Source organism: Mesoplodon bidens (assembly GCF_964165515.1).
Source record: "Mesoplodon bidens genome assembly, chromosome: 19".
In the NCBI taxonomy this organism is placed as follows: domain Eukaryota; kingdom Metazoa; phylum Chordata; class Mammalia; order Artiodactyla; family Ziphiidae; genus Mesoplodon; species Mesoplodon bidens.
In genome coordinates this window covers 46,931,258-46,948,180 of record NC_138179.1, presented here as the reverse complement: position 1 = coordinate 46,948,180, position 16,923 = coordinate 46,931,258, and the positions used below count along the sequence as shown (strand labels likewise).

The 16,923-nt window shown below is 39.2% G+C and overlaps 1 protein-coding gene across 4 annotated transcripts in view; it reads left to right on the top strand.

Annotated features, from left to right (window-relative positions):
- TANC2 (tetratricopeptide repeat, ankyrin repeat and coiled-coil containing 2) overlaps nucleotides 1-16,923 on the top strand; it is a 356,371-nt gene that overhangs the window by 310,704 nt on the left and 28,744 nt on the right. For all 4 annotated transcript variants that reach the window (XM_081218265.1, XM_081218264.1, XM_081218263.1 and 1 more), the window contains 3 exons: nucleotides 8,542-8,650; nucleotides 15,403-15,525; nucleotides 16,085-16,321. In XM_081218265.1, coding sequence (XP_081074391.1) covers nucleotides 8,542-8,650; nucleotides 15,403-15,525; nucleotides 16,085-16,321 — 469 coding nt within the window. The remainder of the gene's footprint in view (nucleotides 1-8,541; nucleotides 8,651-15,402; nucleotides 15,526-16,084; nucleotides 16,322-16,923) is intronic.

Genomic DNA, 16,923 nt, shown 5'->3' with positions numbered 1-16,923 from the left:
AAGAACTAAAGAGGAAACAAACAGTGATGAACAACACAATAAATGAAATTTAAAATTCTCTAGGAGGAATCAATAGCAGAATAAATGAGGCAGAAGAATGGATAAGTAACCTGGAGGATAAAATAGTGGAAGTAACTGTGAAAGAGCAGAATAAAGAAAAAAGAATGAAAAGAATTGAGGACCGTCTCAGAGACCTCTGAGACAACATTAAACGAACCAATATTTGAATTATAGGGGGTCCCAGAAGAAGAAGAGAAAAAGAAAGGGACTGAGAAAATATTTGAAGAGATTATAGTTGAAAACTTCCCTAATATGAGAAAGGAAATAGTCAATCAAGTCCAGGAAGTGCAGAGAGTCCCATACATGATAAATCCAAGGAGAAACACGCCAAGACACATATTAATCAAACTATAAAAAATTAAATGCAAAGAAAAAATATTAAAAGCAGCAAGGGGGGCTTCCATGGTGGCACAGTGGTTGAGAGTCCACCTGCCGATGCAGGGGACACGGGTTCATGCCCTGGTCTGGGAAGATCCCACATGCCGCAGAGCAGCTAGGCCCGTAAGCCATGGCCGCTGAGCCTGCGTGTCCAGAGCCTGTGCTCCGCAACGGGAGAGGCCACAACAGTGAGAGGCCGCGTACCGCGAAAAAAAAACAGCAAGGGAAAAGCAAAAAATAACATACAAGGGAACCCCCATAAGGTTAACAGCTGATCTTTCAGCAGAAACTCTGCAAGGCAGAAGGGAGTGGCAGGACATATTTAAAGTGATGAAAGGGAAAAACCTACAACCAAGTTTACCCAGCAAGGATCTCATTCAGATTCGACGGTGAAATTAAAACCTTTACAGACAAGCAAAAGCTAAGAGAATTCAGCACCACCAAACCCACCTTACAACAAATGCTAAGGAACTTCTCTAGGCAGGAAACACAAGAGAAGGAAAAGACCTACAAAAACAAACCCAAAACAATTAAGAAAATGGTAATAGGAACATACATATCGATAACTACCTTAAATGTAATTGGATTAAATGCTCCAACCAAAAGATATAGACTGGCTGAGTAGATACAAAAACAAGACCCATATATATGCTGTCTACAAGAGAACCGCTTCAGACCTGGGGGCACATACAGACTGAAAGTGAGGGGATGAAAAAAGATATTCCATGCAAATGGACATCAAAAGAAAGCTGGAGCAGCAGTTCTCATATCAGACAAAATAAACTTTAAAATAAAAACTATTACAAGAGACAAAAAAGACCACTACAGAATGATCAAGGGGTCAATCCAAGAAGAAGATATAACAATTGTAAATATTTATGCACCCAACATAGGAGCACCTCAATACATAAGGCAAATGCTAACAGCCATAAAAGGGGAAATCGACAGTAACACATTCGTAGTAGGGGACTTTAACACCCCACTTTCACCAATGGACGGATCATCCAAAAAGAAAATAAATAAGGAAACACAAGCTTTAAATGACACATTCAACAAGATGGACTTAATTGACATTTAGAGGACATTCCATCCAAAAACAACAGAACACACTTTCTTCTCAAGTGCTCATGGACCATTCTCCAGGATCATATCTTGGGTCACAAATCAAGCCTTGGTAAATTTAAGAAATTTGAAATTGTATCAAGTATCTTTTCTGACCAAAACACTATAAGACTAGATATCAATTACAGGGAAAAAAAACCTGTAAAAAATACAAATACATGGAGGCTAAACAATACACTACTAAATAACCAAGAGATCACTGAAGAAATCAAAGAGGAAATCAAAAAATACCTAGAGACAAATGACAACAAAAACACGAAGACCCACAACCTATGGGCTGCAGCAAAAGCAGTTTTAAGAGGGAGGTTTATAGCAATACAATCCTACCTCAAGAAACAAGAAAAATCTCAAATAAACAACTTAACCTTACACCTAAAGCAATTAGAGAAAGAAGAACAATAACACCTCAAACTTAGCAGAAGGAAAGAAATCATAAAGATCAGAAGGTAAGCAAAATTGATAAACCATTAGCCAGACTCATCAAGAAAAAAAGGGAAAAAACTCAAATGGAATTAGAAATGAAAAAGAAGTAACAACTGACACTGCAGAAATACAAAGGATCATGAGAAATTACTACAAGCAACTATATGCCAATAAAATGGACAACCTGGCAGACATGGACATATTCTTAGAAAAGCTCAACCTTCCGAGACTGAACCAGGAAGAAATAGAAAATAGAAACAGACCAATCAGAAGCACTGAAATTGAAAATGTGATTAAAAATCTTCCAACAAACCAAAGCCCAGGACCAGATGGCTTCACAGGCAAATTCTATCAAACATTTAGAGAAGAGCTAACACCTATCCTTCTCAAACATTTCCAAAATATAGCAGAGGGAGGAACACTCCCAAACTCATTCTATGAGACCACCATCACCATGATACCAAAACCAGACAGACATGTCACAAAAAGAGAAAACTGCAGGCCAATATCACTGATGAACATAGATGCAAAAATCCTCAAGAAAATACTAGCAAACAGAATCCAACAGCACAATAAAAAGATCATAGGGGCTTCCCCGGTGGCACAGTGGTTGAGAGTCCGCCTGCCGATGCAGGGGACATGGGTTCGTGCCCCGGTCCGGGAAGATCCCACATGCCATGGAGCAGCTAGGCCTGTGAGCCAAGGCCGCTGAGCCTGCGCGTCCGGAGCCTGTGCTCCACAATGGGAGAGGCCACAGTGGTGAGAGGCCCGCATACCGCAAAATAAATAATAAATAAAGCTTTAAAAAAAAAAAAAATCATACACCTTGATCAAGTGAGGTTTATCCCAGGAATGCAAGGATTCTTCAATATACGCAAATCAATCAATGTGATACACCATATTAACAAATTGAAGGAGAAGAACCATATGATCATCTCAATAGATGCAGAAAAAGCTTTTGACAAAATCCAAAATTCATTTATGATAAAAACCCTCCAGAAAATAGGCATATAAGGAACTTACCTCAACATAATGAAGGCCATATATGACAAACCCACAGCCAGCATCATTCTCAATGGTGAAAATCTGAAACCATTTCCATTAAGATCAGGAACAAGACAAGGTTGCCTACTCTCACCACTATTATTCAACATAGTTTTGGACGTTTTAGTCACAGCAATCAGAGACAGAAAAGAAATGAATCCAAATCGGAAAAGAAGAAGTAAAACTCACTGTTTGCAGATGACATGATACTATACATAGAGAATGCTAAAGATGCTACCAGAAAACTATTAGAGCTAATCAATGAATTTGGTAGAGTAGCAGCATACAAAATTAATGCATAGAAATCTCTTGCATTCCTATACACTAATGATGAAGAATCTGAAAGAGAAATTAAAGAAACACTCCCATTTACCATTGCAACAAAAAGAATAAAATACCTAGGAATAAACCTACCTAAGGAGACAAAAGACCTGTATGCAGAAAACTATAAGACACTGATGAAAGGAATTAAAGATGATAGAAACAGATGGTGAGATACACCATATTCTTGATTGGAAGAACAACATTGTGAAACTGACTATACTCCCCAAAGCAATCTACAGATTCATTGAAATCCCTATCAAACTACCAATGGCATTTTTCACAGAACTAGAACAAAAAAATTTCACAATTTATATGGAAACACAAAAGACCCCGAATAGCCAAAGCAATCTTGAGAAAGAAAAACGGATCTGGAGGAACCAGGCTCCCTGACTTCAGACTGTAGTACAGACTACAGTCAGCAAGACAGTATGGTACTGGCACAAAAACAGAAATATAGATCAATGGAACAGGATAGAAAGCCCAGAGATAAACCCATGCACATCTGGTCACCTTATCTTTGATAAAGGAGGCAAGAATATACAGTGGAGAAAAGACAGCCTCTTCAATAAGTGATGCTGGGAAAACTGGACAGCTACATGTGAAAGAGTGAAATTAGAACACTCCCTAACACCATACACAAAAATAAACTCAAAATGGACTAAAGACCTAAATGTAAGGCCAGACACTATAAAACTCTTAGAGGAAAACACAGGCAGAACACTCTATGACATAAATCACAGCAAGATCCTTTTTGACCCACCTGCTAGAGAAATGGAAATAAAAATAAACAAATGAGACCTAAGGAAACTTAAAAGCTTTTGCACAGCAAAGGAAACCATAAACAAGACAAAAAGACAACCCTTAGAATGGGAGAAAATATTTGCAAAGGAAGCAACTGACAAAGGATTAATCCCCAGAATATAAAAGCAGCTCATGTAGCTCAATATCAAAAAAACAACCCTGGGCCTCCCTGGTGGCGCAGTGGTTGAGAGTCCGCCTGCCGATGCAGGGGATACGGGTTCGTGCCCCGGTCTGGGAGGATCCCATATGCCGCGGAGCGGCTGGGCCCGTGAGCCGTGGCCGCTGGGCCTGCGCGTCCGGAGCCTGTGCTCCGCAACGGGAGAGGCCACAACAGTGAGAGGCCCGCATACCACAAAAAGAAAAAAAAAAAAAAAAAAAAAAAAAACAACCCAATCCAAAAATGGGCAGAAAACCTAAGACATTTCTCCAAAGAAGATATACAGATTGCCAATAAACATATGAAAGGTTGGTCAACATCACTAATCATTAGAGAAATGCAAATCAAAACTACAATGAGGTATCACCTCACACCAGTCAGAATGGCCATCATCAAAAAATCTACAAACAATAAATGCTGGAGAGGGTGTGGAGAAAAGGGAACCCTCTTGCAGTGTTGGTGGGAATGTAAATTGATCCAGCCACTATGGAGAACAGTATGGAGGTTCCTTCTAAAACTAAAAATAGAACTACCATACAACCCAGCAATCCCAGTACTGGGCATGTACCCTGAGAAAACCATAATTCAGAAAAAGTCATGTACCACAATGTTCATTGCAGCACTATCTACAATAGCCAGGACATGGAAGCAACCTAAGTGTCCATCGACAGATGAATGCATAAAGAAGATGTGGCACATATGTACAATGGAATATCACTCAGCCATAAAAAGAGACGAAATTGAGTTATTTGTAGTGAGGTGGATGGACCTTGAGACTGTCATACAGAGTGAAGTAAGTCAGAAAGCGAAAAACAAATACCATATGCTAACATATATATATGAACCTTAAAAAAAAAAAAGGTTCTGCTGAGCCTAAGGGCAGGACAGGAATAAAGACACAGACATAGAGAATGGACTTGAGGACACAGGGAGGGTGAAGGGTAAGCTGAGACAAAGTGAGAGAGTGGCATGGACACATACACACTACCAAATGTAGAATAGATAGCTAGTGGGAAGCAGCCGCATAGCACAGGGAGATCAGCTCGGTGCTTTGTGTCCACCTAGAGGGGTGGGATAGGGAGGGTGGGAGGGAGACACAAGAGGGAGCAGAAATGGGGATATATGTATATGTATAGCTGATTCACTTTGTTATACAACAGAAACTGACACATCATTGTAAGGCAATTATATTCCAGTAAAGGTGTTAAAAAAATAAACATAGTAAGGTACAAATGGAAATGCCAGCATGTAATGGAAATTGCTATTTTACCTTTTGTGTCTTAAACACCATAAGCTTTGAGTCCGGTGAACTGACCAGAATCATTCTTTTATGAATAATGTAATATGCTTGTATCCAAAAAGAAATAAACTAGTGTTGTCACCTTCATCTTTTCCTTGAGCCAGATGGCTTGCTGTTTCTCCTCAGTGCCTGATCAACAATAACAAAAGCAAGCACTGTCCTCTATAGCTGGCTGAAATGCATACTGGAGAGTTGGAAGCATCTTCCCAGGGTGCCCTAGTCACGGTAGTAAAGTAAATGCACTAGGGCAAGTCAGTTCTGTGTCTAACTGACAATTCATATCCTTGTCAGACATGAGCTTTATCCTTATTCCTCACCAGCATGGATTCTTATTAATGGCCTGAAGCATAAGTGGTGGATCATATTCAGGAGTTCTAGTCACTATGTACAGCCATGGATGAGACACTTAATGTAATAATTCTTACACCAGGGAGGCTACAATAATTTCATTGTTAATAACTGGTTAGGATTTTGAGAACTTGAGAAAGGGAACTTTTATAAATGGTTCTCATTAACTTCTGTTAAAATAGCCTACCAACTACACTGGGCTTTCAAGGGATATATAAAAGTTCAGTAACAATTTCTAGATTTTGTGAGTGTGAAACAACCCTGGGCTCATATCTTCAGATGACACTGATGATTCCATACAAGATAACAGTTGTCTGAGACATTCTCTCAATTAAATAACTTTCTTTCCTTTATGGTTAGTTTTATCTGATCAAGTAAGATGACCTGGTATCCACTAGAATTCAGAAATTCTACAAAGCCAAAGGTTAGAACATAGTAGAATTTCTTTTTAAAGTTTTATAGGATGATTCCTACCTAAGATGGGAACTGTCCCATCCTCTGTTCTCCAAGTTCTTTACTGAAGCTTAAAAAAGAGGGAGGGAGGAAAGGAAGAAGGAAGGAAGGATATGTTCATTTTTCAGACTTCAGTATTAGACATCTTCAAATGTTAAACCTGGCAGAGTAGCCAGTGTTAAATATGAGACAAAATCGTCCAGTAGACATTTGGGCCTCCTCTCAGCGAAGTGTCACCAACAAAAATTCACTGGCTGTTTTTCCTTCTGTTTGATTAATTCATTAGGCTTGAAACTGAGATAATAGTTTGATTTTCCTCCTCTATGACACTCCAAGTGAAAGGAGTAAAAGAGTTGTGTTGTCAGTAGCATAGAGAGCTCTGCTGACACTAACCTGGTTGGGGAGTAGAGAGACAGTTCTAAGTGTCACAGTTCCTACAGACTACAGCAAATGTGGTGAGAAGGCACAGCCCAAAGGTGACCCAGTATCCTTTCTTTAATGTCTGATCTTGCTTCCAAAAAAAAAAGTTTTTTAATAAATTTATTTATCTATTTATTTGTTTTATTTTTGGCTGCGTTGCATCTTTGTTGCTGTGCACGGGCTTTCTCTAGTTGCGGCGAGCAGGGGCTACTCTTCATCGCGGTGCGCAGGCTTCTCACTGCAGTGGCTTCTCTTGTTGCGGAGCACAGGCTCTAGGCGTGTGGGCTTCAGTAGTTGTGGCACGTGAGCTCTAGAGCACAGGCTCACTATTTGTAGTACACTGGCTTAGTTAACTCCGTGGCATGTGGGATCTTCTCGGACCAGGGCTCGAACCCGTGTCTCCTGCATTGGCAGGCGGATTCTTAACCACTGCGCCACCAGGGAAGCCCCCCAGAAATTTTTATTGAGAATTTTTATGTGCAGTACACAACGTTTGGCACTGTGGAGAGTATAAACAACTCGGGATTTCTGTCATAAATGTAAATAAAAATACACATACACAATCCTGCATGTATACACATACCTTACATACATACACATATACATATATACATTCACACTTAAAGGCATATATCATTAGTATGCTTTGAGCTGGAAGGAATAGAAAACATCAACTCAAATGGATTAAACAATAAAGAAATGTATCACTTCATATAACAAGTAGTCCAAAATTAGGGCCCCTTCTGATGCTATACAGTCGGGACTCAGGCTCTATTTTTCAGCAGTTCTCTTAGCTTAGCCTTTTTGTTGGCTTTGTCGTCAGGCCAGCTGACCACATGATTACAGGAGGGCTGTGGCAGTACTGAGCATCCTGGGCAGATAAGACAACATGCAGAGGCAGAGAAAAGGGTTTTCTCATTCATGAACAGATTGGGGATCTGTTGACAAGGAGATGGGGGGTGAGAATGATGCCATCAGGAAACCTATAGTCTAGTAGAGGAGAGAGCATGTAATAGTGTGGTAGACACTGTATTAAAGGCATATACAACCGATGATGATTGCACCAAAGACAGAGTGCTGTGTTCTTGGCTGGGAGAAAATGTTAGAGAGAAAGGATAGAGGCTTGGTAGAAGCTGATCAGAGAAGACTTCACTTGGGGAAGAGGTTGTTAATCCCGTTTGGGACGTGTTGAGTTTAAGGTACTATAGGACCTCTAGGTAGAGAAATCCAGTAGACAGTTGGTGTGTATTGATCTAAAGCTGAAACATCTAGATAGAGAAAAAGATAATAGGGTTTAGGTGGTGGCGAAGGCTCTGAGGATGGATGAGCTAAATCCAGAGGACACACTAGGACCAAAAATGTGATCCTGAGGAAGCAACACTCACTTTTAAAGCATGGGTGAAATAAGAGGAGTTGACAGAGACAGAAAATAAAAATGGATCTTTTAATGTCATCTATGTGTGGGATGGGTGTAAGCCAACTAGAAATGACATTCTGTGATATTCACACATGTGATTTGGGTAAAGGGCTGGTAAAAGCTAGGAACCGTTCACTACCCGTTATTTGCCCAATAGCAGGTGCCCTTCCTTAAGAAACTGGTTGAATGAGACAGAGTTTCATTGGAGGTATGGCTAGACCTGAACAGTCATCCACCCAAAGGAGAATTGGAGCATTAAATTTTCTAAAATGGGTCTCTTTTTTTTTTTGGCAGGAGTGGTCACACGTTACTTGCCTTCTGGTTTTCCCGCCAAGAGGGAAAACTAAACCGACAGCAGACAATTGAACTGGGACATCACATCCTCAAAGCACACATTTTTAAGGTAATTAAAGAAGTTGGAGGTGTTTTTCTTTCCATTTCCATCAGGCTTTCCTTAACACTGTGTGTATGAAGCTACTATTATGTCAGTGTGGCCCCTGCTTTCTGAAATCAGTTTGTTGCAAAATTGGTCCATCTCCTAAAATTTCTGACCTGTTCCTCCCTAGGACTTTGAAAGAAAGCCACATTTGTCATCTCCCAATTTAGTGGATTGCTAGGCTTTCCAGGAAAGGTACATGTATAATCATTTAGGTAAGAAGCATATACACATACACATGTGTACTCCATATATGACCCACCATCTGCTGAGAAGAGTCACGTTGTAGCATTAGTTGCAGGTTTTCACAATGCCTAAAAAAAAATCGCTGAGAGCAGTTTACTCTCTCAGTGTTCTCATAATTGTTTTAGGGAAGATTTTAATATTCCTGGTGCTGTGATTTTCAAACTCTTTGTCTAGAACCAACTATAACCTTCCTTTAAGCTACTTCCCCCATTCTCTCTTCAAATTATAATCCCAGTTTTTCGCAGTAGTTTCAAAACTTTTAAGGACTCCAAGCATCAGCCTCCCTCTCCCAACATCCACATGGCTGGAGTGGAGGACCCAGAGAAGAGCATGTAATTCATCTGTTTGTGCTTGTATGCATTCATTTGTTCACTCAGTGCTTACTGAGGCATTGTACTAGGTGCTAGGGATACACAAACCAAAAATATACAGCCCCTAATCTCAAGGAATTTATTGTCTAGATAGCAGTTGTGGGGCAAAGGACAGAAGTCAAGGAAGAAATGTGTTTTCCTGATTTTCCTAGCCCACAGCTTGCTATTTCATCGGCCACCTACAATCCCTACAATCTCTTCAGACCACTTTTGCTGCTCCCAGATTGAGAAATACAGAGATCTTTAATAGTCCTCTGGCTTGGACTTCCCCCAAGAGATACTGTTCAAGATAAAACAGTTCTGTTCTCTTCAGAGAGAAAAATGACATTAAGGGCAACTTCAAGAGCCTAGCAAATTCTTCCCAGTATATAAGTACACAGCTAGAGAAGCCTTTTCATCAGATGGACAGAAGTAAAACCCACAGTGACAAGTCCTTTGTTTGAATCATAATTGTCTTATTAATAAATCACTCTACCAAAAATGACTGCACCTAGTGACCTTACTTAATGGGAGCAGAATGAGACTCTTTTATTTTAACAGGCAAGGTGTCTCATTCCAATTTCAAGTGGACCAAAAAGCATCTGCTACTTCTAAAAACTCTATGATGAGTATCCTTCAATTAGACGGGAAAGTAACTTACGTATTAAGCATCACTGCTTTAAACGCTTGAACATTTGTCATCACCCTCTGCCTAGGATCAAATGCAATGAAGATGATGCCTGTCTTTATGCCCTGCACCATAAAATAAATACCACATGAAACAGATAAATGATATGAAGTTTCATGTGATCCCCTGTGACTTTATCCACTACAGGGAGATCTACATTTATTTATCTTTTTATATCCCCATGGCTTATTTATTTTATAACCAGACGTTTGTACCTCTTGATCCCTTCACCTACTTCATCCTCCCCACAACCCCCTCCTCTCTGGCAACCACCAGCCTGTCATAGAGACCTACACTTAAACCATACACTCCTGTCACTGACACAGTTTTATCTTATGTTGCTGCAGACAACATGGTTGCCTGAGATAAGACTGGCTCCGTGTGTGATTCAGGCCATAAATACTCGGGTGTATAGCATGTGGTGATGACATGACTGCAAGCTGAAGAATGTGGATTCGGACCATGGTTTTCCTGATGCTGCACTTTTCAGGGTCCTTTAAATGCAGCGTGCTCCCTGTTGATAGACTTAAGCTTCTCTCAGACTGCCAGAATTCTCACTTCCTATCAGCTGAGGGTCATGAAAAGGCAAAGACAGACTCAATGCTTAGACTCAGCGCCACTTAGAACTGCCAATCAGCAGTGACATATAGTCCAATTCATATTTCTTTCCAATTAGTTTTAAATTTCCCTTATTTTATCTTTGTTCATGAAAAATTACATATGATGTCATTAATCACCTTAAAAATATGAGGTTGAGTGTCTGTAATTCTGGATATTTGGTATAGTTACAGAGTTGTGTAATTATTACCACTATTAGTACATTTCCATCACCTTAAAAATAATCCTTGTGTCCATTTGAAGTCACTCCCCATGAGCTTCCCCCAACCCCTGGCAACCACTAATCTACTGTCTATAAGTTTGACTTTTCTGGACATCTAGTATAAATAGAATCATACAATCCAGGTTGTCTATATCTGGCTTCTTTCACTTAGCGTGATGTTTTTAGGGTTCATCCATGTTGTAGCGTGTATCAGTACTTGATTCCTTCTTATTGCCAAGTAATACTCCTTTTTGTTTATCTATTCGCTAGTTGCACATTTCGGTTGTTTCCACTTTTTGGCTGTTGTGAATAATGCTGCTATGAACATAGCATACAGGGTTTTTTTTTCCTCTTTTTATTTTTTTAAAATAAAATTAGACATATTAAAGTGAATAACTCACTGGCATTTAGTACACTTCACAATGTTAGTGTTCAGGTTTTTGTGTGGACATGTCTTCAGTTCTCCCAAAGGAGTGAGAGGTCTGAGTCCCTCATTGGGCTCCCCAGCCTGAGTGTCCTGCACTGGGAAGATGAGTCCCCAGAGCATTTGGCTTTGAAGACCAGTGGAGTTTACTTTTGGGAGTCCCAAAGAGCTGCAGGAATAGAGTGGCTAAATGGACTGAAAAAAAAAAAAAAAAAAGACCTGTATATGTGCTGCCTACAAGAGACTCACTTCAGATCAAAGATACACAGACCGAAAGTAAGGGGATAGAAAAAGGTATTCCATGCAAATGGAAGCAAAAAGAAAGTTGGGCTGGCATTACTTATACAAAATAGACTTTAAAACAAGGACTAACAAAGAATGGTAAAGGGATCAATGATAATGATAAAGGGATCAATGATACATAATGATAAAGAAGTAAAGGGATCAATCTGACAAGAAGATGTAACAATTGTAAATATGGATGCATAGTAGCACATAAATACATAAAGCAAATTTTAACAAACATAAAGGGAGAAATTGACAGTAATAAAATAATAGTAGGGGACTTAATACCCCACTCATATCAATGGACAGATCATCCAGACAGAAAATCAATGAAGAAACACTGGGCTTAAATGACAATTATGGAATTAATAGATATGTACAGAACGTTTCATCCAAAAATAGCAGAACACACACTTTCTTCAAGTGCACATGGAACATTCTCTAGAACAGAGCACATGCTGTTCCACAAACAATTCTCAATAAATTTAAGAAGATCAAATTATATCAAGCATCTTTTTTGACCACAGTGGTATGAGACTACAAATCAACTATAAGGAAAAAAACTACAAAAAACACAAACAGGTGAACTCCAAACAACACACTACTAAACAACAAGTGAGTCACTGAGGAAATCAAAGAGGAAATCAAAAAATATCTAGAGATAAATGAAAATGGAAACACAATGATCCAGAGTCTATGGGATGCGGCAAAAGCAAGTCTAAGAGATAAGTTTATAGTGATAGAAGCCTACCTCAGGAAACAGGAAAAATCTCAAACAATGTTAACCTTACACGTAAAGGAACTGGAAAAAAAAGAACAAACAAAGCCCAAAGTTAGTAGAAGAAAAGAAATCTTAAAGATCAGAGCAAAAATAAATGAATAGAAAAAATAGAAAATAGAAAAGATCAATGAAACCAAGAGCTGCTTCTTTGAAAAGACAAACAAAATTGATAAATGTTTAGCCAGACTTATGAAGAAAAAGAGAGGGCCCAAATAAATAAAATCAAAAATGAAAGAGGAGAAGTTACAACAAATACCACAGAAATACAAAGGAGCATAAGAGATTACTACAAACAATTGTACACCAATAAAATGGACAACCTGAAGAAACAGATAAGTTCCTAGGAACTTACAATCTCCCAAGACTAAATAAGGAAGAAATAGAAAATATGAACAAATTGATTACCAGTAATGAAATTGAAAATTGAATCAGTAATTAAAAAAAAAAAACTCCCAACAAACAAAAGTCCAGGACCAGACAGCTTCACAGGTGAATTCTACCAAACATTTAAAGAGTTAATGCCTATCCTTCTCAAACTGTTCCAAAAACTTGAAGAGGAAGGAGCACTTCCAAACTCATTCTGTGTGGCCAGCATCACCCTGATACCAAAACCAGACAAAGACACTGCAAAGAAAGAAAATGACAGGCCCAGATCACTGATAAAATAGATACAAAAGTTCTCAACGAAATATTAGTAACCCGAATTCAATAATACATAAAAAGGATCATACACCATGATCAAGTGGGATTTATCCCAGGGATGCAAGGATGGTTCAATATCTGCAAATCAATCAACATCTTACACCACATTAACAAAATGAAGGATAAAAATCATGATTTTCCCAGTAGATGCAGAAAAAGCTTTTGCCCAAATTCAACATCAATTTATAATAAAAAGTCTCAACAGAGTATACAGAGGGAACATACTTCAACATAATAAAAGTCATATATGGCAAATCCATAGCCAACATCATCCTCAATGATGAAAAGCTGAAAGCGTTTCCTCTAAGATCAGGAACAAGACAAGGATACCCACTCTCACCACTTTTATTCAACATAGATTGGAAGTCCTAGCCACAACAGTCAGACAAGGAAAAGAAATAAAAGGCATCCAAATTGGAAAGGAAGATGTAAAATTGTCACTGTTTGCAGATTACATGATACTATATACAGAAAATCCCAAAGATACTACCAAAAACTGTTGGAACTAATCAGTTAATTCAGTAAAGTTGCAGGACACAAAATTAATAAACAGATACCTGTTGTGTTTCTATACACTAATAACAAACTTTTGGAAAGAGAACTTAAGAAAACAATCCCATTTACAATTGCATCAAAAAAAAATAAAATACCTAGGAATATATCTAACTAAAGCAGTAAAACACTTGTACCCAGAAAACTATAAGACATTGATGAAAGAAATCGAAAACTACACAAACAAATGGAAAGATATACCAAACTCATGGATTGGAAGAATTAATATTGTTAAAATGACCATACTACCCAAGGCAATCTACAGATTCAGTGCAATCTCTGTCAAAACATGAAAGGCATTTTTCACAGAACTAGAACAAATAATTCTAAAATTTGTGTGGAAATGCAAAAGACCCTGAATAGCAAAAGCAATCTTGAGAAAGAACAAAGCTGGAGGTATCATGCTCCCTGTTTTCAAACTATACTACAAAGCTACAGTAATCAAAACAGTATGGTACTGGCACAAAAACAGACACATAGATCAATGGAACAGAACAGAGAACCCAAAAATGAACCCACACTTATATGGTCAATTAATCCATGACAAAAGAGGCAAGAATATACAGTGGGGAAAAGACAGCCTCTTCAATAAATGGTATTGGGAAAACTGGACAGTTACACACAAAAGAATCAAACTGGACTACTTTCTCACAAAGCAAACAGAACAGATTAAGTTTTTTAAAAGAATACCTCCTCAGATCTACTTTGTGGTTCCCAAACTTCATTGTTAATATCTTGCGGCCCTCAGGATTTCCTGCTTTAACTCACTTGACCCAGATATTGGCAGAATAGTAAGAAGATTGCTGGGAATTCCCTGGCGGTCCAGTGGTTAGGACTCCGCACTTCCACTGCAGGGGGCCCAGGTTCAATCCCTGGTCAGGGAGCAAAGATCCTGCAAGCCACGCTGCACAGCCTTAAGAAAGAAGAAGAAGAAGATTGCCAGAGAATCTTGCCATCACAGCAGGAGATTTTAAAAAAAAATTTATTCTAACTTCCTTTTGGAGAAGTCCAAGTAAAAGGGGCAAACATTAGTACATACAGTGGGACTTAGGCCAGTCATACTAGAGAAAATTTGTTGCTGATGGCAATCAAACCTATGTTGTTTCCCTGAGGATGAACAGATGTGATTATTTTAGGCTATGTTAGGGTAAGCAATGCTAGCTACTATAACAAACCTGAAAAATCTCAGTGACTTAACAAAGGCTTATTTTTCACTTTCGTTGCAGTCCAGTACAGATCATTGGACAGGCTTCTTCCACATAGTAGTTCCAAAATCCCCTAGGGCCTCAGGATCCTCCACTGGATCATCTGGCCTGAAATCAAAAGGAACAATAGAAAGTGTGGAGAAACACACGGGGAATTTGGGGCCAAGGCTGGACATGACATATTACTTCTGCCCACATTTTATTAGCCAGAAGTCAGTCCCATGGCCCACATAACTGTAAAGGAGGCTGGGAGATACAGTTTTCACAAATGCCCAGGACAGAAATGAGATGGAGATCAGTGATCACACTGCTTTATCTCTGTTACCATGTATACTTTACTAACTTGAATTTAAGAGATTGATTCAAGAAGGCTAATAGAAAAGATCTGGGGGGTGGGGGGATTATATCCAGATATAGCAGAAAAGAGAGGTATTAAGTAGATTTGTTTCCGCAGACTGCCAAGGTAGAGGCAGTTTAAGTTAGCCTGTTCCTACAGGACTAGTCTTCGTCTGCATCAGTGGATTGGCTTTGTTATGCCTGGGTATTGTTTGAGCAAGACTCTATTCTCATTTGTTAGTACCACAAACCTAGAGGCTCCTAACTTAACTACTGATGGTACTTTTTAGCTGGGCTAATGATTTAATTGTCTCTATATTTCTTTTTCAGGGTTTGAGTAAAAAAGTTGGAGTATCATCCTCCATCCTCCAAGGTCTCTGGATCTCCTATAGCACAGAGGGTCTTTCCATGGCATTGGCATCTTTACGAAATCTCTATACTCCAAATATAAAGGTAAGTGATAAATTACAGTCAGATTAAAGAATTAACTATGAAAACCTAAAACTAGGAGGACATTTAAGTAGCTATTTAATCGATCTTTGACTTGCCTTAGACTGTCTCCTATTAATTAACCTTTTACTGATAATTTGATATATTTTACATTTTGTTCTGTGAGTTGAAGACCAAACCTGTTGACCTTGCACCTTGTATAAGATGACTCTGATTTGTAGAATAAGTCCTGCTGCTTCTAGGGAGTACATCATTCTTGGACCACCTTTGTTTTGATAGGGGTTTCTCTGACTGACAGCTCACTTAGTGGAGACTCTGACAGCGCTACAGTATGGGTGGTGTTGACTCTAGTTACTGAGCGGTTTATATAAAGGAGATATTTCACATCCCTTTCCAAAGGCAAGGTATTGAAAAAGGAACAAATGAAGATGTTAAAATAAAGCCGTTACTAAATGCTTCTGGGCACTTATTGTGGGGTCCCAGAGGACTTAATAAAAGATGACTAATAGGATATAACTGATGTTTATGTGAGTATTATTTCTGTTTATTCACTTATTTCTAGGTCAGCCGACTGCTGATTTTGGGAGGTGCCAACATTAATTACCGGACAGAGGTTTTAAATAATGCTCCAATTCTATGCGTCCAGTGTCATCTTGGTTACACAGAAATGGTGGCCCTACTGTTGGAGTTTGGGGCCAATGTGGATGCCTCCTCAGAAAGCGGCCTGACTCCTCTGGGCTATGCTGCAGCCGCAGGCTTCCTAAGCATTGTCGTGTTGCTGTGCAAGAAACGGGCCAAGGTAGTGGCTGTCTGGCTCTGCTGCCTTTTCTTCCTCCCTTGTCTTTCTTCCTGCTATAGACTCTTCCTTGTCTCCTGTGTTACGTCCTGAGTGTAGGTAGAATACATCGGATCCTGTTAGGGAGCAGATCAAAGTGAGAACTAGCTCTGATTACATCCTACTGTTGCCGACTCGCCATGGCCAGTTCCATGCTGAATTTGCACACAGTTCTAAAACTTTTGAAAGGCACTTAGGAAACTGCATTTATCAGCAGCCACAAAATGTCCCTAACAACCAAGAAGTTCTCTCCTGAGCTCAGAGTAAGGAAAGAGAAGTGGGGGAGCAAGGAGATGGCACTGTGAAGTCTGAACTGAATGGTGCCTCTAGACTCTAAGCCATTCATGTTAGAGTCTTGAAGACACCCCTGAAGAGGTATGGGGAGATGATTCTCTCTGACCAGAGGAACTCAGAAGTGTTTCTTTTAGTGTATTTTAATTCTCTCAAAACATTTCTCAAAAATATATTTGCTTTATAGTATCTCAAAGGCCACTGATATAACTCAATTTCAAAATATTGGTGAAAAGAAAAATGCTGGTCTCAAAAATGTAGGCCTCTGGGGGACA